The sequence below is a fragment of the Carassius auratus genome, chromosome 24 (genome assembly GCF_003368295.1).
Source record: "Carassius auratus strain Wakin chromosome 24, ASM336829v1, whole genome shotgun sequence".
Classification (NCBI taxonomy): domain Eukaryota; kingdom Metazoa; phylum Chordata; class Actinopteri; order Cypriniformes; family Cyprinidae; genus Carassius; species Carassius auratus.
The window spans coordinates 6,918,817-6,944,441 of NC_039266.1; the positions used below are offsets into that span (position 1 = coordinate 6,918,817).

A 25,625-nucleotide genomic window follows, 5' to 3' on the forward strand; every position below is an offset into this window, starting at 1 on the left:
GAAAAATTGAACCGTCATCCAGGCTGCATGCCTTGTTGCCCACATCCCTATGCCTCTTCACATCTCTAAATAATGACACTCACACACATGCACACACACACACACACACACTCCCTGCAGGGATTTACCTGCATGCTCTGAGAAAGTCAATATAACATTGAAGCAGTAATATGAGATCCAGGTACGAAACAAGACTTAAGTCACCCCAAAAATATCCATCAATCATGGGATCACAGTCCCTCCAGTGCTTTCCTAACTTCATTCCCAGCTAAAAGGACGCATAGGAAATTTGCTAAACCATGCCCTGCATGTCTGCATGCTTCACATTTTCATCACTATTCCTTTGATTTCAGAAGTATAAATGCAGGGCAAACTGATTTGGCATCAGAAGTCTGCCCACATTATAAGGTAGAATGATTGCAGTGCATGGTTAGGTTGATTGGCCACTTAATCTCTCAGTGAAGTCACAAATATCTGCAGCGTTGCCAAGTCAACGCACAGACCCTGCTAAGGCAGCAGAAATCAGAGTCTGAGCAGAGGGTGACGCTGGTGCCACTACAGGTTCTGACCGTGCCACCAGTATTGTTAACCTTGGAGCACAGCGTATTTGACTGAAGAATTTACCTCAGCATGCTGCTAAATATCAATCACTGCCTAATCATGAGTGAGGTGAGATGGTAGGACTTCCAGTTGCAGCAGATATTTAAAGTGCTCCTATTATGGGTAATAAAAGGTTCATATTCTGTTTTTGGGAGTCCCCAACAACAGGTTGACATACATGCAAAAACATGCATGAATTGTCTTAAAATATGCATTTTATTTTTTCCCTGTTTTGGTCAATTACTACCAAACTATTCGTTTAATGTTTAGTTTTGCCAAACCCCTCCTTCGCCTGACTGATTCTGAAGTCTGTCATGATTGGTCTACTGTGTGCAGGGCAGGTCAATAACAGAATGCCCATCAACTTTACTCGGTGGTAAACTATTAGTAAACACCCAAACAGCCATGACATATACGTTAGTCCAATGCAGAAACGTATTGATCAAGCACTGCAGTTTGTACACCAATGTATTGCTCTATTCTTTATCAGAACTACAAGTAATAACAACGACAAACATTTGTTATTCATTCATACATTTCTAGACAATTGTGAGTGAACAGATATTTCTGTTAGAGAGAGACCTACAAGCTGCTCGGAGCGAACACAATACGCATAACTAAATTTATATGCTGCATGCTACAGTAGGCTTCAGAGTACATGTCGGCAACCGTTTTTAAAAGAATTACCCCACTTTGAATTTATCAGTCGCAACTTTAACGAAACGATCTTTAATTCTTTTACAATCATATGCTTTTTGATCATCTTGTTTTGCTCTGTGATGTGCATGCATCCTCTGTGTACAACGGTTTAACACAGGGTATGTCTAAAAACACTTCTCTCCTCCAACTTCAAAACCATCCTACATTGTTTAATTATTTTTTTTTATTTTTATTAAAAAATATTTTTTGACCATACTTGCATGCTTAAAAATAGGTGGAAATTAGGGTAATGGGAAGGGGTGAGGGACTTGTTCAGGGGTGGAGGTCAGAATGAGGGGCAGTATAAGGGCAGAATGAAGAAAAAAAGGGTGTTAAAAAGGGTTAAAATGAAATGAAGAACCCCCAACCTTGCGCTTGACAAGGCAATGCTAATTGCTAATGGGCGGGTTCAGAATGAGGGATTGTTAAAGGGTGGAGACCGATTGAGCAAAGTGGAAAATGGAGTTCAGCAGTGTTAAAGACTGGGATCAACTCTTTGAGATTTGCTGCTTGCAGTGAAGTGATAAGTGTAGGGTCATAATAAGGTAAGGGTTAAAGGGTGGGGTCAAAGTGAGGGTCAGCAAATGAGGGGATGTTAAAAGGAGGAGTCATAAAGAGTATTAAAAGGCAGGGTCAGAGAAGGAGAGATCAGGTATGATTGGTAGTGTTGGGCAGGAATGTTACCTTTTTAAAGAGCAGAAATGTGAAAGCAATGGTGGAATGGTAGAGAGAAGTGAAGTTTTGCAAGGAAATAAGAAAGGAAAATAATTCGGAGGCAAATATGAAGAAACTGAGATGGTTGGGTTCAATTTACTTAATAATGTGCTCAACGTCACTGGCAGGTATTTAGCATGGAAAATGAGACAATAAAAACTATCGTCATTACAGTAGCTAATTTGCTTTTCTGTTTTATTGCATTACTATGCACCAGAAACAATCATATACAGAACAATAACACCTAAACCGAAGAGGATGCATGGTGTTATGATTTTGTCTGGTAGGTTTCTCAGTCCTTTGGGTTCTCTTATTGAGAACGACGACATGTAGGTGTCTCGCTTTCTGCTTCAGTGAATTATGCCACATTTTTGATATATGGATGCAGTAAGTATGCATGGACTTTGACTAATCTAGCATGGTAATTTCCCCAGCAGAGTGAATTAAGACCGTTTTCATACACGTGAAGGTGACCTTGCACCAGCCTGCCATTTGGTGATTATTTTGTCCCTCTTTCTCTCTCTTTCCTTCTCTCTCGCTCTCTCTCTTTCTCTGTTTTTAACCCTCTGACTTAATCACTCCAGATATAAACAACCCTCCAGCAGCCATGAAGCAAAAATCATTAATTAAGACTGCCACAAAAAATTAGAGATGGCAGGATGGTAAGAGAGCTAGAGAGAATACAGATTGCAAAGTGTGAAACAGACATTATGAGCATAATTGATGAACATTATAAGCACCTACTAAAGGATCTCCACATCACAGGCACTGTTTATTTTTTGTAATATTGTTAATAAAGAATATAAAGAGTATTATTTAAATCTATCACATAAGGTCATTGTCATTAGCTGTTGATTAATTTCATCAACATTAGCTCAGCCTGATAGCTAACAATAACAATGAGGAGGTTTTTGCAGTAAGTCAAATGTATTAAAGCATCAACAAGTCAAAAGTCTAGCTCACAGTTTTCTTTTCTAAGCTTTTTGAATAAAGCACCCATTCAGCTTCCGAGGCCTTGTAGGATTGAAGTGTCAATTTGAATTCACTGGATGCTTGCATCACGGCCACATTACAACCTCATGTGTGCATTAATCCATTGTCAATTATTCCTTAATCGATTTTATTTTTACAAATTTGACTATTACTTCTGTGCATTATTTGAGGAGTGATTGGCGAGCTGCTCAAACAAACAGAGCAATGTTTAGCTGTAGTGTTTACAGTCTACAGTGAAACCACCTGCAGATGTCTACATTAAAATGGCTTGGTAAAAATCATGCCAGCTTTAAGTGCAATTTCCTCTTAGCTTGTCTTTCAATGATAACGTTTTGAAATATAATAGGAGCACTTTACACCCAAAAGGTTATCATTATCAGGAACTGTCTCATCCCTATGCAAAGTATGACCTATAAAAATCTTTTCTATTATTTCAGCACAAACACACACAAGCTGCAGTGCAATCCCATGACTTTAAAGCATAAGAGGTTTTCTTCAGTTTTTGTGGCAAGAACAATCAAATATATGATACACTGTTAAATGACATTGAATTAACAATAGGTATTTCAAACACATAAAGACAAAACGGATGCCATTTGTCTGCATCTGTCAGCAAACTGTTAATTGGCCTTTAATATGATGATTTTGGTTGATGATGTGAATTCCGGTGTTTTTAGTTATAAACAAATTTTAAGTATCAAAAAAGTATTCAGCTGTGTCCTACATTTTGCAGGCCTTTGGATTTTTTGGAATTGGAATGAAAATCATTTTTATAGAATACTGTCGTCAAAGATGCAGTTTTGAAGCAAAACGTAGATGTTTAAACAGACAGATTATGGATGAAAACTAATATGATTACTCTACTTTTAAAGCATACATTTGATTTAAACAACGGGTCTACATAATACACAAATATGGAGTTCATAGGGGAAGTATTGTAATAGCCCTACAGTTACTATTAACATTTTACATAAAATAAACTTATTTAATCTCACAATTCTGACTTTTTTTCCTCACCAATGCAAATTTATATCTCCTAGTTCGGACTTTAGAACCTGATTTAACTCAACAATAGTGAGTTTTTCAATTCTGAGAGGAAAAAGCTAGATGTCAGGAATCATTACATCTTATCAGAATTGTATCTATCTAAGAATAAAGTAAAACATTTTAAATATACACTACAGTTTACTATATATATATGCATGCCATGGCTTCCAAAGACTGCTACTTTTACAATCATTTAAAGTCATTTTCTGTCACCAGATAGGCCCCGCCGACAAAAAACACCACTATTTGCAAACAGCAAAATGGTGTATAACGTCATATAATCACTAAATTAATATAATTAATTAATATAATAATTAAAATGTCAATGATTGGAGCTAATTTACTAGAGGCTTGAAGCTGTTGTTCTACTACTTTCCCATTCTGTCAAAATAGGACAGTAGTAGTCGTTCTGTGAAATATTATTAAAATTTAAAAAATTATTTTCTACTTGCATTTATTTTCATGTAATATTTAATCATGTGATGTAAAGCTGTATTTTCAGCATCATAAATCCAGTCTTCAGTGTCACATGATCCTTCAGAAATAATTTTAAAATTCCGATTTTGAATGTTACTTATAAGTTGAAAACAGATCCGTAGGAAACCATGATGCATTTTTTCAGGATTATTTTATATAGAAAGTTCAAAAGAGTACACTGTATATGTATATATATATATATAAAATGTGTGGCATTTATGGTAACATACTGGCTGTGGTTGCCAGAACTTCACCATGAAAAAATATGGTAGCAACATTTTAGGTTTTACAGACTTAAATAATTGCTGCTTGCAGTGAAGTGTTAAGTGAGTCATAATAAGGGGATTGCTAAAGGGTGGGGTCGGAGTAATTAAATACTGTGTTTCATTAACTGATTTACTAATATCTGTTTTGAGCCATTGTAATGCACTGATAACCACCAAAAACTGCTGGTGATGAGAAAGTCACATGATGAACCAAAGCTCATCACAAACATATTTTCTACAAGCTGAGGAGGGCAATACTTGTATATAGAAGGTGCACAGTGTCATTCGTACAAACATTAAACCCCATCATGGTGACACACAGTACTGAAATGCAGCAAACATGAATGTAACAACATTAGATGTAAGATTAAACACTAGTGTACACAACTGATAAGAAACTAAAAAGAAACGTTTAACGGTATTTTACTGTGAAATCACATTAAATGTAATTACATTTGTTCACTGAATATAGTATGTAAACTTACTGCTAACCAGTTAACAGGTTTTTACTGTAGCCTTTTTAGTCTTTTACTGTTAAAAATCACAATTATTTTATACATTGTGGCGTTATTATTATTATTTTGAAATAAAATGTAAATGTGATGTTTAAGTAGTGTTGAAAGATATGATTTGATCCCAGTGGCACATGGAAAAGCCCTGATTCTGTAGGTCTGTTGCGGAGCTTGAATTCTGACTGCCTGACTGCCTTGCTCTTCCCCTGTAATCATCCGGATTGATGGCAGTCTTAAACACACACTCACGCCCACAAACACTCATCATCTCTCGCACCTGATGGTCTCCTGTGATCAGTGCGCATGCTCATAATCACCCTCCCAATGAGATGCTCACACTTCATTAAAAGCATAATCAAGTTCATTACTGCGCCATAGACACTCAGCTAGCAGACAGGCTCCGATAAATCACAGACAGTGCCCGAGTGTGTGTGTGTGGGGAGTTTATCTCACTGAACCAGGTGGAAAAGTACAGGCCAGAGGAACCTATCTAAACACACGTGGCCTTTTACTTGACCTTATGCCTAGTTAGACTGTGTATGTGCATGTAGGCTACATCTAGTTGCCCTATCCATTTGCACCACACACATCGCTAGGCATTAAATGCTAAGCCTCCACAAAGACTGGATTCTTATCTCTCCAACTGTCCCGTGAGAAATCAACCCCCTCAGAAACCTGAAGCCTTTTTGTTTTTAGCAAAACTGACTTTGTAATATTTAGCAAAAACAATATATTCTCTCACATTTAAAGCCTTAAGCAACGAGAGGCAATAGATTAGTTATTCTTAGGTTAAAGGGACAGCTCACCTTAAAAGAAACCAAAAAATATCAAATATTCTATCAATTACTCACCCTCACATCGCTGTATGACTTACTTCTCTGGAAAATAAAATATATTTTTATTTTGATATGTTTATTGTTTTGTTTTTTTTTGTGTGTGTTTATCACATGTGAAATATGTGAAACATGTCTTCATATCTAAGCACATGGGTTTCCCACATGTACACCATGAAAATTTTCCAAAACCAGATTTCACATGCGTTTCATATATTTTATGTGATTGTGTTCTTGTGGTTTTATCCGTAAGGGACAGATTTAAAAAAAAATGTGACAATTTTAATTTTTGGGTGAACCATTTCTTTAAGTGGTGATGTTAGGAATGAAGGGGGGAGGGGCATATTTTATATCAAAGATAAGTCATGAGTGGTATAGACTCAGGTTTAACAAATATGCCATATTTTGACAAAATTTCACGAGAAAATTCAATAATTAAATTAAAATATGTGTGATCATTGTTTCACATGAGGCAAAAAGTTTCCCATGCAGATTTGACCAATGTAAGCGAACCTTTGGTCTCATTAATGAAATCTCATTCCACACACAACAGAAAGTCACAAATAGCAGCATGGACAGTGGAAAATCCATGCACCCATCCATATGTACATGCATGAGATATGCATTTATTAACTGTAAGAAGGATCACATTAAAACAAATGACTTCACACATGCCTTGTATTTTATTAGAAACACACACGCATGCCTTCAGGCTTTAGCCTGGCACTGCGAGCGTGAGTGCTGTTTATGTACAGGCTGAAACTGATCTGGACATATGAGTAATGAGCAGGTAAAGAAATGGACCTAAAGACAGGACGAGAGATGGAGGTTGGGGGACTAAAAGACCTTCAGGATTAATTAGGCGTCAGATTGGTTGCGGGGCATGGGCGCTCCTTGCATGCAGAATGTCCTCTCAGCCTGCCGGGTCATACCTCAGCAACATACTCACGTGCTTTCTAATTTTTGTTTCATTCTGCTTGTGTTTTTGGCTCCTTATTGTGTTTTTTGCAGCTTGTTGATATTTCACACTTTGTTTCTCAACAGAGCACGAAAAATTGCACAAGTCTTGGGCTCGTAAATGATTGTTTTTTTCTTTTTAGTTTTCGTTCTGCGGTGCCACTGTGCCAGGCGGCTGGCTGTCGCACTGTATTCAGAACAGATGCAAATGATTGTGCATTAACTTGCTGCTGAATTCAGGTCCCATTAGAGCCTTTGACCTCATTCAGTTGTATTTTTAGTTGGGTTTGCCATCTATCTACTACAAAGTGACATGAGCAGCATATCAAAGATGTCAGAAAGGATGCAAAAACGGGACGATTAGTGGGTCACCTTTCAACCTTTCACATTATGTCATTTCCTGAGGCACAGGAAGTGCTCGTCTTTGAATACCAATTGGTAATTCAAGATGAAATGGCTGTTATGAGCTTAATATTCATTCCTGACCAAGAATGCTTGCACTCACTTTGAGAGAACATTGTGATATTCAGAACATGGCTGATATGACTCACAAAACATCTTTCCAATTTGAATTCATTAATTGTTAAAGGAAGTTGGGCATGCAGTTGCAGTGGTGCAGTGACTCACTTTTGAAGCTTTTGTAAGAATCTTACAGTATGTGTAACGGATAGTTCCACTCAAATGGAAAATCACTCATTTCCACTTACTCTCATGGTGTTCCAAATCCATGCGATTTTCTTATGTGGAACTAAAATAAGACGTTACATAAGTACATCTTTTGAATTAAAAAAAAAAAGAAATAATGTTTTCCAGTAAAAATATATTTAAAACTAGTTTATAAAGTTAGCTTGAAAGCAGAACAAATAGTAACATTAATTTATTTCTTTGTAGCACCCAAACCCCCCCCACATTACACTTTGAACATAATAGTATAAAGTAATTATATGGACTAGAGTTTGTTGTTGTTGTTGTTGTTGTTTTAGTTGTTGACCGTTTCAACCAGATTCTTCTTTAGAAGAAAGTAAATCACAGGTTTGGAAAGACCCATGACCCACAGTGAACTTGCCCAAAACGCGATTCTGCTTTTAGACCAACGTGCAGTCATCTGTGTTTTAATATTCCATCAGTACATTTATAATACAAAGTCAGATTGCTTTAGAGTGCTGTTTTGAACCCTTTTTAGCCCTTTTTGCCTTTCAAACAGCTTCATGACATGTACAGTGCAGGCATTTGTGGTAAACTGGTTTGCGTTAGCACCCCACCACAAACAGGGAAATTCCATTTCCTGCCATTTCTAAAGCAGAGCTTCCCAAGAACTGTCATGTCGCTCACTATATGCAACACTGACATTCTCAAACCTCACCTCTGCTAATGGAGATCACACTAGTGTACGTACCCCCATGCAGACAGATAAATGAATAATGTTGTGCATTTAGTTGAAGGAGACCAGATTCTCCAAGAGCTCCTCTCAGCTCCCTCTGCTGGTGAATTTATGAATTCGCTCACAAGACCATTAAGATATTTCGGTGTGAGTTGACATGGACTCTATCCTTGTGCATGCCTCCGTGACTGCCATGTCAAATTAGGACTTTTCGTGTTTTTTTTACAGTGCCCGTAATGACAGTCATAAGTGTCAGTGCACAGTTGGGAGGCTGACACACTGTCTGCTAAAGAATTCCCTGTTCTTCCTCTATACCCACACACACACAGCCATTAACCAGAATTGTAAAACATCCTTTAGCAGCAGAACTCTTTCTTAGAGCTGGAGGGTGGGTTAGTGAGGTCTGACCATGGCAGTTAACTTTACACATCAGCTAACACCCTCCAATCATAGGTGGAGCCGTTGGGACTGCAGAACAGGACTGTAAATCAAAGCAGATGTTGTACAAGTGCATATTCGGATGCAAAGGTTATGTCTCATAACAATGACACGTCCCTGGTGATCCACGTGAAGAGAAACGGTGAGAAGTAGTGATACTGTAATTGACTTAGCATGTCGCTGCGCCAAGTGTAAGGCAGCCTGATCAAACCAGGGACTAATGAAGGAAATCTGTGTCGTGAGAGGCCACGGATTGATGTGCAGACTTAATAAATGGCGTACACGATGCGGAACGCATCAGTTCATGGGCTGGGGTTTCTGAGAATGTTGTGTTGTGTTAATACAACACATTCTGGCTGTCTTGACTACGGAGTGTAATTAAGTGAAGGAAGCATACAGTGCTCTGGGAACACAGTCATTTCTGCCTCCCGTTTCAGTTTCTTCAAATGTTTGTGCCCTCCTGTTCACATTCATTCAGGTCTGGGATGTAGTGCTGTTTAAAAATTTTATTGGAGTCATGTTAGTATACAGTATATAACACAGTATATAAATGGTGAATCTCGTTATCTGCTTGTTGAATCACGAAATATCAAATACTGATTCTGGGCTCAAACCACTACTGAGGTGAGATCACTATCCCATCAGTCTATTCATTTAAAGCATGCATTTAAGCTAAGAGTCTCCAGGTGCACAGTATCCTGGACCGAAATAATTTAATGTTTTAGTAAAGATTAACCACTGTCTGACAAACCAAGATTTCACTATGGAGGTTAAGGTCATGATTTTTCAGTAGTACTACAGCACACCGTGAGTGTATATTAGTATTGTTTGTGTTTTACTTTTGGGATCTGATACAGCTGCTGGACCCAGAAACTGTAGCTTTGTTTCCATCCATTTATTTTTATGTGCATTTTTGGATATCGCATTAAAAAACACTAGATGGAAAAGCCAAGATGCACATAAATGTGCATATATAACGTATTTTCTATACGGTAAAAAATCATGAGTATAAACTATAATAGAAACATTTACGGACTAATTCCTCAATGCACATGAAAAGTCACATGACTTTGTGCAATGGGACGGATAACTGGACTAACCAGTAGACTGATTTCATTGCACAGCATCTAAAATGTTATTTTGGTCATTGTTAAATGCCTGATCCAGAATCTGTTGATAAAATGGGTCGGTCTTTCACGACTCTTCTCTGAGAATATAATAGATGGATATTGTGTTTTATTCACATGTGTTATGCATTATTACAGTTAATTCGCAACTTTGGATGGAAACATAGCTAATGTAACAATGCTAACTTTCTACTATCGGAATTAAGCTATTTTGAGGGCTGTGTACCACCCACATATAAAAAAAAAACAGCAAGGTTGGTTTTTTTTTTTTTTTTTTAGTTGACTACATTTTTGCATGTAAAAAGAAAAGTGACTGGTTTTTGTTTTCTGCAAAACAATGAATATCCAAGATTTCAGTTGGGTGTGTATATAGATTTTTTTTTTTCTTAACATTTTTGTCTGTTTTTCATCATAAGGATACATCTATGCAAAATTAGCAACAACTGTATGCATTTTAATTATAACAGCTATGCACTTGTTTATAATCATTTTTTCAGGAAGAATCTCAGTAGGGAACAATCTTACGTCAACCCTGTTAACTTTAATTGTGTATAGTATAAAACAAATAACTTGAAAGTGAACCTATATCAGCATTAAATTATCTTTCTTAAAAGTATCTGACTGTAACTATGATCCAGAAAGGCGCTCACAAAGACAGAAATCTGCTTCACACATCAATACATTCCAACCAAATAACTTACTTGAGGCATACTGGCTTTACCAATCACCAACACGGCGCAACACTCATTTGACATTTTCTCTTGATTCCTTGTTGACTGTTTAGAATTTAAAAAGAACACCTGAAGCTATGAATCAAATGTCAGGTGTGGCAGTGTAGTGGAACTATATCAATACCGAGTGATATATGGCCTGCCGGAGGGTTTTTTGCAGGGCTAGGATCAGCGCTCAGGAGTGTCCAGATTATTTGACCATGACAGAAAGGGCACTGCATGAAAAGGTTTGGTGCTCTTGCTGTACCCAAGGGTTGGACAACGGCATGACTTTGTTTTTCTTTCTCAGCAACTGTAATTGCTGAAATTGTCAAATCCTATTACAAACATCATATATTTTTACTCTCTCAAACTCCGAGATTCAGGCAGGGTTTGCTGGTAACCAGGTTTGGCAGCAGATATGGGAGAGTCTGTTCAAAGGAAGCAGACTGGGTTTGAAGTGATGTCTGGGATGGTGCACAGTGCTCTGGCTGGTATCTTCAAGAGAAACAGAAGTGATGGAGTTGTGATGTTTCTGGTTGATGGTCAGAACGTTCTGCCTCAAAGATGACGGCAAAATGCTACTTCACAAGGTGTTTGAATGCGTCTCATCTCCTGTAGCACATGAAAGGTCGAGGCAATATTTGAAGTAGTGCATGTTTTCTCTTTGGTAGGATGATTTGTTTGGATGCTGTTCTGTTTTATGCCTCTTCCTAAACAGACACAACTCATTCGATGCTTCAAAGCATTGAGCACCAAGTATTTTTTCTTTCCTGATTAAAAAATAAAAATAAAATAAATAAAAGCTGTGGATCATTCAGGTAACAACACAGTATTGAGAATCAAGTGGATGTAGACTTTTGAACGGTGCCATTTTTTTAATAAATTAAACTATTATTTTCTCTTGTGGACTATGTTAAATATCTTATTCAGGTCAGTACTAAATAAACAATAACATGCATTTTGTTGCAATGCAATGGTTTATTTTTCTGTGGTAAATACTGTCCAAACCTTCCTTAGCACATATTGTACTTCCAGGGGGTTCTGTTTGAGCTTAGCGGCCATCATTTTGATGAATAGTAATGCTAACATATAGCATTCTCCAGATATCATTTATCTCTCTTTGCTCATAACGGTCTTGTTTTGTGTCATTTGTTTGTTGAGTTAGCTGTATTAGCCAGTAGCATTTGCACAGTTTTACGAGTAATGATGGCAGTGTTTTCCATGGCCTTTCCGTTAGCAGGGCTCTTCACAATCAGGAGTGGATTAATGAGCGATGCGTGAACAGCCCTTGCGGTCAGACGAGGGTCGGCCCAAGAGGTGCTCGTTAAGAGAACATCACACTCATTCCCTCTCTCCGTCAATCTTTCCTCTTCATCTTCCCGTACCTCCTCTGTGTCTCAATCTCCCCAGCTAACACACAAATTCATTCTGAGGGGCAGGTCATGTTATTCCTTTGAAGGAGCCTCTTCCCTGTCCTCTTTATTTGATGCATTATGTATAAAGGCCCTGATGTGTGTTTTACACCCTCTCTGGCATTATTAAACCATTTCCACTCTTATCTATACTTTTCTATCTTGACACAAGGGTTAATCAGGTGGGATTGACGCTGAGCCTTTAAAACAAGCTGCCTCCTACTGGGGCTTCAGTTTTTTTTAACCAGGTTTTCCACTCTGGAAACCAGGCCATGCACACTGTTGTATTCGGCCCGAACTTTGAGAAAGTGTTGTCTCATAGATTTTAAAAGTAAGTCAGGAGTACAGGCAAAGGATCAGTGAATTGTAGCGTGGCACCTCTTGGCGCACAGATAATACCAGGTTGAGTGCACATGGAGAGAGAATTAAGCCCATGCAGGGCAACAGCACCATGGTGCCATGATAGTCTGTGGCACAGATTGAACTGATCCTAAAAGCTGCTTTCGTATCTGTGTGCCAGGTCTGTACAATCAGATGGCCTCACTGAAGCAGGACAGTTATTGGGCGTCAAACCCTGCAACCTAACTGCCCACATGAAAGTGCACACACACACACACGTACTGTACACGTACAACTCCCGAACAACATCTGTTTTTTTTTTGACTGCAGAAGTGCATGATGAGTCCATCTGTAGCATGATTATGATCCTCACTGCAGGTTTGTTTGTGCACATCTGCGTTATGGCCTGGGAAATAAAGTTTTTCAGCTAGTTTGGTTGTCAGTGTGTTTATTTGGTAACTGAATCTGTTATCATGCCAATTCTGTCCAACCCAGTCTTCACATCCAGTCAGGTTGGGTAGTTTCTTTAACGAAACAACAACCAAACAAACAGTAACACTTTCATTTTTATTGATGGTCCACTTTAGACATTCTACTAAATATGAGTACTATGGAGTAACTTTGCAGCTTTGTCATCTAACAGTTGTTAGACTATTAGTAGACTGTCTGCTTTATCTAATATTTTGACGTTCCCCCAGCAATTCTATTGAGTATAAGTAACTGTTAACAATTGAGATTTTCCCTCATAATACTCCTATTTTGCTGCTTATAGATAGTAAGGTAGTTAAATGGGATAGGATTAGGGGATCTAGTATATGGTCATGCAGAATAAGGATTTAGTATGTGTTTTATAAGCACTAATAAACAGACAATGTGCTAGTAATTTGCATTCTAATAAGCAACAATAGTGAAAAGTGTTCCCTAATATAACGAGTTCCCATAACTTTGCAAGTAGATGTCAGCTTATTATATTAACCCTAACTTATAAGTCTACTAGTGCTCTATCAAGAGTAGACAAGTACAGAAGTTGCAAATTAATGAGTTAGTTGTCATGTTGTTTCAAGGTTACTTACAGTTAGTAAAATGTCTAAAGTGGACTTTCATAATGAAGTGACCCAGAAGGCACCCAGAAATCGATGTACAATATAAAAGATTGTAACACAAGGATATTTAAATTTTTATGTTGAATTACAGTTAACTTGATACAGCATCTTAAAAATGCAGTGCCCGTGATGTGAGATGCTGGAAGAAACCGTAACTTGTAGCATAGTAATCAGACACGTCTGCTTTGATATTGATGTGTAGACCTCTTTGTTCAAGTCTAATAGAAATCCCTTCTCACAGTAGTTAGCTTTCATTTTACATTTCATTTTAGAAGCTAAAAAAATCGGACCATTGCTTTACCAGGTCAACTTATTTTTCCATAACCTCTTTCATGATGGTGGAGGTCATTTGTTCCAGGCCGCAATATGTCATGATTCCCGTAGGCTATTGGGGTCAGGTGCATTGTCCATCCCTCAGGTTAGGTGACCCAACTCTCCTCCAGAGCGTTAAAGGACCCAAATCAAAACTCTCTGGTCCTGCTATTTCGTTTTGGGTGTTGGGAGTCTTACAACAGACAGATGCTGTTTTTAACAGCACTGGTGGCCCAGCCAGGCTGATCTGACTGACAGCTCCCCGCTGATAGAGCAGAAAGCGTGGCCGGCTGAAAATCTGTCTTGCAGGCTGCAGGGCCATCTGGACCTTCTGCACGCTAAAAGGTTGGACACGGTTTGAGGCGACATCACAAAGCTGCACACAGTTCATTTTAGATGGGCGGGGGCTTCGTCAGCAGTTTCCTCGGTTCCCATTTTTGTTCGCGCAGAATGAAGGGAAAACAAACTGTAAAACAACACCAACAGAAATGAAAGTGTGGACTACTTGTAAAGCCAATGCCAGAGATCGAGACAGAGAGTTTAATAGCATGGGTAACGGAGAACAAACAGGAGTGAAATGTGGGGCACTGTAGGTACCAGCCACTTTGAGATTTTCCAAAGCTTCTGCGGCAGACTTCCAACGGATATTGATTTTCAAAGAACCCACTCTGGGCAGCAGGGCGGAGGATGATATAGCCATGGAAAGACACTATTAAAACTTCCTGAATGAATTGTTAAATACCACTATAAAGAAATAGAAGACATGGCCCTATTTCTTTGCAGGCACTGCTTCTCTGTTGGGCCCTGATAAGCCGTGGGGGGAGGTTTCTGGAGAGATGGCCCTCACACACGCCGTCGTATGATTGGATTCTCTCAAGCTGGAGATTGTAAAACGCAGAGTTGTCACAGCCGCACTGCTAGGAAATATATGATGCTTGCGTCATACAATTGAAGCAATTAATTGCAGGAGTGTTATCCAGAGTTTGAAGGATGTTGAGATTTATTGACATGGCCTGTGCAATAAAAGCATAATGATATAAATGCTAATTTCATAATGATATAAAATTGCTTCATTTTTCCTTCATTACTTTGTTGTTGTTGTCTATTTATCTCTGCATATCAATGTACTAGTTATGCATTGCAGTGTACTGGTCCACATTGAATCAATGCACTTTTGTGCATTTTAAATCACCATTCAGTATGACATTTTGGGCTTTTACCTTCGTAAAAGACAAAACAAAAAAAAACAAAGATCATCAAGACTTTTCTCTGTTTCTGTGCGGGTAAAGTTGGTCGCTAAACAGTGAGCACTCTTCTGGTTCTCATAGTATACTATATAGCTAAATCCCAACCCTCACCTGAGTCTGAAGATCAGGCAGTGGAATTTTCTGCATAGTCCTAACACTTTTCCCTGCAGAGGAAGTCATGCATTGCCAGGACCCTTTTGTCAGCAAGAAGCCCCCAAGGGATAGACTTCTGGGCCAGGGATCAGTCAAGAAAATTTCCCTGTTGACATTTGTGTTCCTTGCACAATATTGACATCTGAGGAGAGATGACGGCAGCAGTGCTACTGACATTCTACATTACCTTGGGAATTTGAGTTTTGGAAAGAGAGTTGTATTGAAAACTGTTCAAATGTTGTGCAGTTGTTGCTTTATCTGTAGTATAACTTTGATCATTATTACTAAACTTCCACTTAAGCCTAAAGGCCTGTTCACACCAAGGTCGATAACGATAACGATAACTATAACGATAAAAAGTATATACACAACTATACTGAAACAAAATCACTGAAATCTCTTTCTGATTTTTTTATTTTCTTTTTGCAGCTGATTAGTGATAGAAACATTGACAGCCAAATCAGAATCCTCCTTTAAAGAGCTTCAGCCTTTTAAGTGAAAGGCGACAAAACTTCAGCGTGAGCTTTTAATACACAGGACTTTATCATCTGCTCTTGTGAACACTAATATAGTTATTGTTGATGAAGACCAATTTGAAGCTATATGTTTTGTTTCAACAGCTGCTTTAACCTGCTGAAACACCAACTGAAACCAGTTTAACCTGGTCGTTGTTAGTTTGCAGGCTGGTTTTAGAGGGGTTTTGATCACTTCGTCGACTAGTCAGGCTGGGAGCTTGACCAGGTTAAAACTGCGTAGATCAGCCAGCCAGCATAGGCTGGTTTTGGCTGATTTTTGTTTGTTTGTTTTTCCAAGCTTGGAGAACTAAAGTGTGAGTTTCAAGCTAGTGATAGGTGTGACATCGTTATTGGCAGTCAATGCTTAGAGCCATTGATTTTATAGAAATTCCTTCTAAGTACCAAAGCACAGCAACCTCCCGGGTTGAGTAAAGAAATTATCACTAGTTACAAGAGGTAGAACATCATGGTTGAAGCTAAATATAGCAGGAACATATTTAGGTGTGTGTCATGTCATTTGTGTGTTTTATTATTACTATTTTTTTCCTAGACAGCATAAAGAACCACCACACATCACAAGATGTTATTATCTGGTCACATGATCCACAACTTTCAAACTGAAAGGAGTTGGATTGCAGTTTTTCTCTGATTTGACAACCGGGGTGGTGTTTTTTTTTTTTGTTTTTTTTTGTCTGATTAACATTCAGCACAAATTCTCTAGCAATGTGCCAGAGACTAAATCGCAATTTTTCTGCTTTTGATTTTGACTTCCTTTTCATGGCCTCTTTTTCAAGGTATTAGAGTCCTTTTTGAGTGCCCTAAATATTTTATTCCTGTCTTTGATAACTAATTTCAGTCCATTACCTGCAAGAGTTTTCCCTTTTTGCGAATCAGTGTGACATTATTCCGCATTCAGATTTGTGAATACAGATGTATGCAAAAGACTTCATTATAGTGGCATATCTTCAAAAGGAATCAAATGATTTGATTGCCATTAATGGTTCATGTTGAGACAAGTCTTTGAAACGTAAAAGCTCACATAATGTGCTGTTGGCAGGTAGCAAACAAAAGACAGAAGCCACTTAATTTCCCTGAAATGGTCAGTGCTGGGGCTTGTTTTCCCTCAATTTATCTCTTTCCATCGCATATATCCTCTACCCCCTTTGTGTGTTTGACTGTGTGTTTTTATTAGTGGTGCTACACATCAAGCATCGCAATTACTTTTTCTTCAATTAACCTTGGTATTAAACCTTGCCCTATTACTACAGACATAATTGATACCTCAAATCATGTGACTTATAGAAAGAATACACAGCAACCACCCAGAACATCCTAGCAAACACTTCTGACAACATAGCAGCTCCCTAGCAATAGCACAACACGTTAAAACCCACATAGACAACACCTTAGCAACTGTTTACCAATGCCATTTCACCTAGCAAAGAAAATGTACAAATGTAGCTGTATTTCCAGAGGGGAATGTTGGATCATGAAGGCAGAGGTATGAGCACCATCGCTGAAGTCTGGCATCAATCCAACCATAGCTCACGCCTGTGTCTTTGAAGTGTGGAAATGTTTGGCATCCCTTTTAATCCGTTTAATGTCACCAATAAAAGATGTTTTATTAAGGTGACATTGGGATTACTGTTTAATTACCACTGAGAGGCATTTAAATATGTCTGCCAGCTTGGCAAGCTCAGGCTAAAGAAGTGCTTTACCGTGAGTTACTGCTCACTAAAGCAGCCAAACCTTAGATTGAGCATCATTTTGTTCTTATGTTTGGGTTGTACAGTATGAGACATTTCCCAAGAGGTTTGTTGCTGTACACAGCTGAAAGATTTTCTTACAGTTGTTGCTGTTCATTAAACTTGGATAGAAATTTTTGAACATAAAAAATAACAGATGTAGTTCTTAAAATAGAGTATGAAAAATTAATGCAAAATGTTTTAATAAAAAGCTTTCTTTTTCTCTACTGTGTTTTGCCTTTGTAGGGCAGAATATGTACAGTAAGCACAATTATGATAAATATCTTTAAAGCTAATAAAGCATGATGTTTCACAGGAAGATTCACTCAGAATACAATGCACCTAATGCATAAAAGTGTTTCTCTCCCAGAAACCTATTTTGAAAACTTTTTACGCAGCTCAGTGCATTAAGACAATGATATTAATAATTAAAATTAAATTTATGCATTTAGCAGATGCTTTTATCCAAAGCGACTTAGTGTTATTCAGGCTATCAATTTTTACATATCATGTGTTCCCGGGGAATCGAACCCCCAACCTTGTGCTTGCTTGCTAGTGCAGTGCTCTACCAGTTGAGCTACAGGAACACTAAATATGTTAATATTAAATATTAAAGACCAAATACAGTATACAGTTCATAAATGTGTTACATTGTTTTTACATGGAAATATTATTTAAAATAGGTGTGTGTATGTGTGTGTGTGTGTGTATATGTATGTATGTATGTATGTATGTGTATATATATATATATATATATATATATATATATATATATATATATATATATATATATATATATATATATATAATATGCAAATGCTGAAATAGCATAGCGTTTTTGCTTTTCTGCTAAATGTCATTCAGGGTCCACAGACAGGAACATGCCTGTTGTGTTATGATGGTTCTCCAATCAGATCATCAGCTGCTACATACTGTGAACATCCTTCATAAAGAGGGGCAACTGTTTTTGCCCTCCATTTTATTTCACCGGACGCTTGGCCCACCCCTCATTATTATCATCTGGCACTGTGTGTGTATGTACTGTGTGGATATGTGTTTGCCTTCATAAGACATTAATTGCCACAAACAGCAACATAATACCATCAGTTGTGGACGTGGTATGAAAAAAATCCACTCACACAGGTTCAGGAACAGCTGGACGGGGCAGGATGAGCCGAAGCCCGTCTGGTGAATGCAAACGCAGGGTCCAGGTTATTTTTCAGCCTGGCAGCCTGAACCCTGAGCTCAGAGCAATGGACAGATGGTCCATTTGAGACGCTACCAAACTAATCACGCTGTTCCATTAGTGAAAGTGTCTCAGATAAATGTCTGACCATGAGCACGCCCGTGGTCTCTTCTCCTTCCAATTACTCTATTGATGGCCGGTGTTTTGACACAAATTAATTGGGTCACCGTGTTGGTGAGGGGGGAAAAATGCCACAGGCAAAGTCATTGTGTGGTCATTCAAAAGCAAAGCTATTTGCTGAATTTAATTGATTTGAAATTAAATATGCATAATATAGATATGATTTAAAGGCATGTAAAATCTCTATTATGCAATATCTTGTTTGTATGAAATAATTCTTAATCTTAATGCAACAGTAACAGCAACCACACACACAGAGTAGCACTCACAATATTGTTGGTAGTTTTATTTTATTAGTTAACAGAGCATTAATTGTTGTAGATTCAGACATATATTATATATTTATTATGTGTTGTGTTTATATTGAGACTATGTACCAAAATAATTACAAATATCGTATGTATTTGTATTCTAACATTTTATGTAACTTTTAACAGAGTAGGCATCAAAATACAGTTTTTAGCTTTTAACAGAGTAGGCTTCAAAATACAGTTTTTAGTGTGTGTGTGTGTATAATACATGAATGGTATTTCCATTTAAAAAAAAAAAATAAAAAAAAAAATAATATATATATATATATATATATATATATATATATATATATATATATATATATATATAATATTATTATTATTATTATTATTATTATATATATATTTTTTTTTTAATAAGTAAAAAAAAGCAAGCAAGTAATAACACATTTACTGTTACTGTTGGAGATACCTTTGCATTTGAATTTAAATCACCTTTTGTACTGATATGGAACATTCTAAAATATGTGTTACTTAAATTTATTATTGGAAGTTACTATACATAGTTTTTAGTACTTTACAGTGTGATGATATGGTACACGAACAACAAAATATTGTCAATATGAACATATATTTTTAATAAGGCTATAAGTTTACCAAGAACCTGTTGTCAATTGCAGGAGTTTGCGGATGCGATATTTCACCTGGTGCGAGAGAAATACACCGAGCTGGCCGGCTGCTCCTCGCTGCTGCATGCGCGTCACAAAGGCCTGGCGGGCATCGTCATGACCAGAGGTAAGGCATCATTTCAATCGGCCTGTGAATTATTTAAGAAGTTCAATAAGGGTAGAGAAAGCACCTTGGTGTGGAGCTTTGGATGAAATATTTAGTACTTTATCACCTGTGAAAAAGCAACAGACAAAGATGCACATATATCAGAATGGAGTCAAAGAGCAGATGGAGAATAGACTAAAATGATTTAGAGGCAGTGGAGTCTTGGTTTTTATTCTTTAGAACAATATTAAAGGTGATGTGTGCAATATTTCCAGATGTTTAAATACTTTCCCTCATAGACTGATTCCTGTGAAAGGTGTCAACACTTTGTATCAGTGGTGCTATCAAAACAGTGTTACACTGTAAGCATCCAACCATCCTGACATAGCAACAGCTTAACCAATGACAGGGGTTTGGGGTCTGTCAATCTGACCAATGGGAGGTAAGTAAACTGTTTGGGAAACCTGTTTATAGACAGTCATTTTAAACAAATATAATTTGATTTGTTTAAATGACTGTGCAAAACTCCCTTAAACTAGTCTGTTGCTATGTGATTGCTAGGTTGGTTGAAAATGCATTGGTAGGTGGTTTTAAAGTGTTTTTTTTTTTTTTTTTTTTTTTTTTTAACCAGATGAAAATCACAATGATCACATGATTTGGGGTATTATTCAGTCCATAGAACAAAATGGTGTGGGAAAAGTCACATGCCAAAGTCTAATATTTAGGAAGGGCTTGGAAAAATAATGTTAATTTCTGTGATCATGTGACCTATAATGTGTTTGTGAATATCATTTTACATTTATTTAAATTTAAAATGTGTTAATGTTCTGTGATTGGTAATATGATATACAAAATTAATAGAATTTTAGTAATTCTGTAATGTTGATTTGGCTATAATTATATAAATTATCTTATTATTAGAGGCATTTCCTTATAAAAAAAAGATTCAATTAAACAAATATTTAAAATACCCACATAAATTTGGATATTTAAACTGATTAAAATGTTTAATGTTTTGTGCCATTAAATTGTGTCATAATGTGCCATTAATTGCATAAATTTGTGCAATTAATTACCTTGTAATTGAGTCTCTGTCCACACAAAAACTTTGGGTATTTTCAAAACCGCAGCTTTTTCTATGTGGTTTGGCCATTTGTCCACGCAAACGCAGCACCAGATCACTGAAACAGAACATTTTTGAAAACTCTTGCCAGTGTGAAGATTTTAAAAAACTCTGATTACAGTGTTATTGTGTGGATAATGAAACCGGAGATTTTGACTTGTGATGCCGGAGCATGCGCTGTTATCTCCGCCTACTGGAAAATTTTCAGGCTTCTGATTGGCCAACATGACTTTACAGTAAAGATCATATCGCCACCTGTTGGTTTGACATGCTCTTGACAGTGCTTCATAGCATGGTTTTGTGTTTTCATGTGGACAGACTTTATATATTTTTTTAAATGGAGGGAAAAACTGTTTATAAAAATACCTGTGTACGTGTGGACATGGCCTTACTTGATTTGTTAATAGATTAATAGGCATAAAATTAAATGTTAGGGGTTTGTCTAAATAGAATAAATAAAATAGGATAAATAACTATATATTAGTGCTGGGCAATGATTATTATTTTTTTTTTTTTCGTAATTAATCACATTATGCACAAAACTAATAATGCATTTAAAAGTAGTGTGATAACATTTGGTTTGCAAACACTTTAAACGAATAAGGTGCTTTTTACTGCAGTGTTCCTTTTACATAGTAACAGTTAAAATATTTTTTTTTATTTCTATATTAAATTAACATTTTTATAGAAAATATTTTCTAGTTTGTTATAGAAAAACAAGTTATGCTCAGAGTCCAGAGCCTCAATCAATACACTATAAAGGACACGTTCCTATTAGAGACCTGCACGATCGCGGGACAACACTTGTTGAGCAGGTAGAGACTCCTGTGTGCAGGATATGGGAGAATAACAAGGATGTGCTCACACTAGGCAATCTTAGCCATGCCGGAGTGTGTTTCACCTACAAAGTCTGGTTCGTTAGACTAGTGTGATCGCTCCATTTAGCAGTCCCTAGCTCGGTTGGAAGAGGTGTGCAAGAGCATGGTTTAGTTATATGTAGATCAGTGAGTTTGAGCGCTAACCACGCCGAAGTGCAGATACATGCTTCTGATTAGAGCTGTAATCGGTCCCACCAGAGTCGTTGCTTTAGGGGAAGTCGTGGCCTAATGGTTAGAGGGTTGGACTCCCAATCGAAGGGTTGTGAGTTCTAGTCTCGGGCCGGACGGAATTGTGGGTGGGGGTAGTGCATGAACAGCTCTCTCTCCACCTTCAATACCACAACTTAGGTGCCCTTGAGCAAGGCATCGAACCCCCAACTGCTCCCCGGGCGCCGCAGCATAAATGGCTGCCCACTGCTCCGGGTGTGTGCTCACAGTGTTTGTGTGTGTGTTCACTGCTCTGTGTGTGTGCATTTCGGATGGGTTAAATGCAGAGCACAAATTCTGAGTATGGGTCACCTTTCACTTAAAAGTTAGGCCCGACAGGACCCGAGCCCAACAGGTTTCGGCCCAAGCCCGACAAATACATTTTGATTGACAGCTTTTTAAAAGCCCGAACCCATTTACAGCACGACATTATTCAAATGTGTGCACACACACAGCTCTTTTTCCTTTTGTCAAGAATGAGTCATTTATACTTGTTTTAACATAATTTATTCATAAATAACGTAGACTATAGGCCACTTGGAAGTTGGAATAAAGAAATAAAATAAGTCCTCTGTATCATTGTAACATCTCAGCCCTCTAAATAGACATAGGCTCATTTAGCCTATAAATAGACCAACTTGCCAATAAAAATTAGTTTTTTTAAACAAATTAAATTTAAATAAATTTTAAATTAAGATTGGTATTTGGCAATAATGAAATTAAGATAAAGGCTCCGCTGGATTTGCTTCGCCACTAGCAGCTGACATTTAATAAAAGAATAATGCCAACATTAGTGTAAATACTCTGTCCACATTATGCATTTAAGACACAATGAATATTTAGTTATCATTTAGAAAACCTTTACTCAGAGATTAGGCTAACCCTGCATGTTTTTGTGGAGGAAATAATTGAATCCACTGTAGATGTCTTCAGCACGTTCCTGCACTCACTGATGGTGCATCATTATTCACTCATTATTGTCATTATAACTTTCAAAACATTTCCACACCTCAGACTTTGCTTTAGTTGCTGGTGCAACCAAAATGTAATCGCCAGAGGCAAGCCTCCGTTACACCTACTCAGCATCCATTTTCACATCTTTCTCGCATTAATCGAAACACATTACATGACCGTTCGTTTACCTCGCAAACCAGAGCGCAAACCCGAGCCCGCGTAAGATGATATAAATTAAGCCCAAACCCAACCGAACCCGTCGGGTCCCATCGGGTTCGGGCAAAGATCTTCAGCTCTACTTTTGATACATGCTGCATGATTGCATGAATATTTCTAAGTGGCAAAAGCGCTAGACCTGTAAAGCAATTTATTGTGAGAGGGACATGTGTTACCTCGTCCCATACAACTCAAAATAATAAACAGCAAAGTTAATGAAATGATTCACTCCATTGTGTTGAGCGAGAGCGCTTCTCTGCTTTCTTCACGTGCTTTTGGAAACTTCCTATTTCCAACTTATAAAGTCATGATTACGAACTCATTGCATTATTTTCTATTAAAAATAACAGTGGACAGTGGTTTGTGAATGTTAATGCTATAATGCTATATATAATGACTAAACCTTTAACTAAAATTAAAATGAAAACCAAGCATATAAAATAAAATATTCATAATATTAATAGTATATCTCTACTAAAAATCTCTTTGATAAGATGCTAAGAAAATAAGTCTAAGAAAATTAAAATTCAATACAAAAATAACAGGGATACTTGCACTATCCATATTTATTGAGGTATTTCTACTGAAATATACAGTATATCCCGCGATTATGAATTAAAACCGCTCCGTTGCCGAGCAGTGACAGGTTGACGTGATGTTTCAGTGTGTTTGTGTAAGACCCAGCTGCAGGCTTTCAGGAGCCATTGCAGGATCAGTATCAAGTTTTTCTTTTGAAGACCACAGCTCATCAATTTAGACTTCAGTGAGATCTGACCTAATCCCTGTCCTCGCTGCTCGGTCTCGCTCTCTTTCTCTTCTTCCCGCTCTGTCTGCCGCACAGTAATTGCGGAGCATGTTTATTAAGACTGTTATCTTCAAAGATCCAGACATCGGTGCCCAAGAATTTGTGGCAGGCGAGCAGACACGCAAACTTGACAGAAACACTGGGGGTTCTGTTCACTGCTCTTTGAGCATCTATTGAATCTTTTAGACTGGTACGGGCACCGGTAGAATATTAATGCGGGTCCAACTTTGAATCGCGAGACTTTCACAGAGGGAGTCATAACCTGAGCGAGAGTGCTCCTCACATGACTCTTATTGGATTATTTCATCTGCTAACTTAAAGGAAACAGACACTGCTTGAATCAGATGGTGTGAATAATCTTCTTTCAACCAGGCACGGTACGGATGCCGGGATTTGGGTTTTGAACATCAGATGCACAGTTGAAGGGCTGGTAAAGGGAACCAGACGTGTCTGCGTCTACATTTGGAGAACAGATGATTGTGTTTAGAGCAATTGGGAAGTGGAAGGACAGATTCCCGTGGTGGAAAATGCATTTTAATTTCAACCAGGTTCTGAAAAGTTTTATTCAAAAGATGAGGTTGTGTAGTTATGTATACAACAATTACTCCCTGTTCAGCATTTGCCAATTCTGAAATCACAGTTGTTTTTCACAGATATTTGAACTGTTTATGAATGAATGAATTAAATAATGAATTCATTAATTAATGTTGTTTCAACCAAGTGTCCATGCTGCCTTTGAATTTCAAGTTATGTCAAAGACATAAGACAAAATACTCTGTCACATTAGTGGTTCAAACATAATTTTATGAAGCTATGAGAATACTTTTTGTTCCTTTATTGAAAAAATGACTTTGTTCAACAATTTTTGTCCGCCATGTCATCAAAAATATCTTAATTTGTGTTGATGAATAAAGGTCTTATGTGTTTAGAATGGTATGAGGGTGAATAATTAATGCCAGAATTTTCATTAAGAGAATTATCCCTTTAATAAGGCAAGCTGCACATTTTGAAACAAAGTTGAAACATTTTTTTTTTAATTGAATTGAATTTTTTTTTTAATAGTTAACCACAGCTAAAAGCATTCAAAAGTAATTTACTTAATAAAAATAAATGGAGAACTAAAACTTTAACTAAAATTAGAATATATATCCATAGATTGTATATTGTATATTTCGGAACATGGAAAAATAATATGAAACCATAATGTGGTCAACTATTATAGAAAATTAGCACATTTAACTGTTTGCCAACAAGTCAGATTCAATACTTGACAGTGATGACAGTTATTCAGTGTCTTTTTTGTAGATACAGCTCATTCTCTAAGCATATAATTTTATATAAGCATACCATATCTGCGCAAAGGTTTCCATTTCGGTAGGAATTATCTCAGGAAGTTGTAAATGGTGATGATGTGCACCGCTATGACCTTATTTAATATTCAAACATTTTACCATGCAAGAGCAACTTG

General features: G+C 37.3%; 1 protein-coding gene across 1 annotated transcript in view; it reads left to right on the forward strand.

Annotated features, from left to right (window-relative positions):
- The window catches only part of adarb2 (adenosine deaminase RNA specific B2 (inactive)), a 158,419-nt gene that overhangs the window by 109,546 nt on the left and 23,248 nt on the right, over positions 1-25,625 (forward strand). Inside the window, exon 4 of the mRNA XM_026200840.1 lies at positions 19,881-19,995. Within this exon, the coding sequence (XP_026056625.1) occupies positions 19,881-19,995 (115 nt within the window). The remainder of the gene's footprint in view (positions 1-19,880; positions 19,996-25,625) is intronic.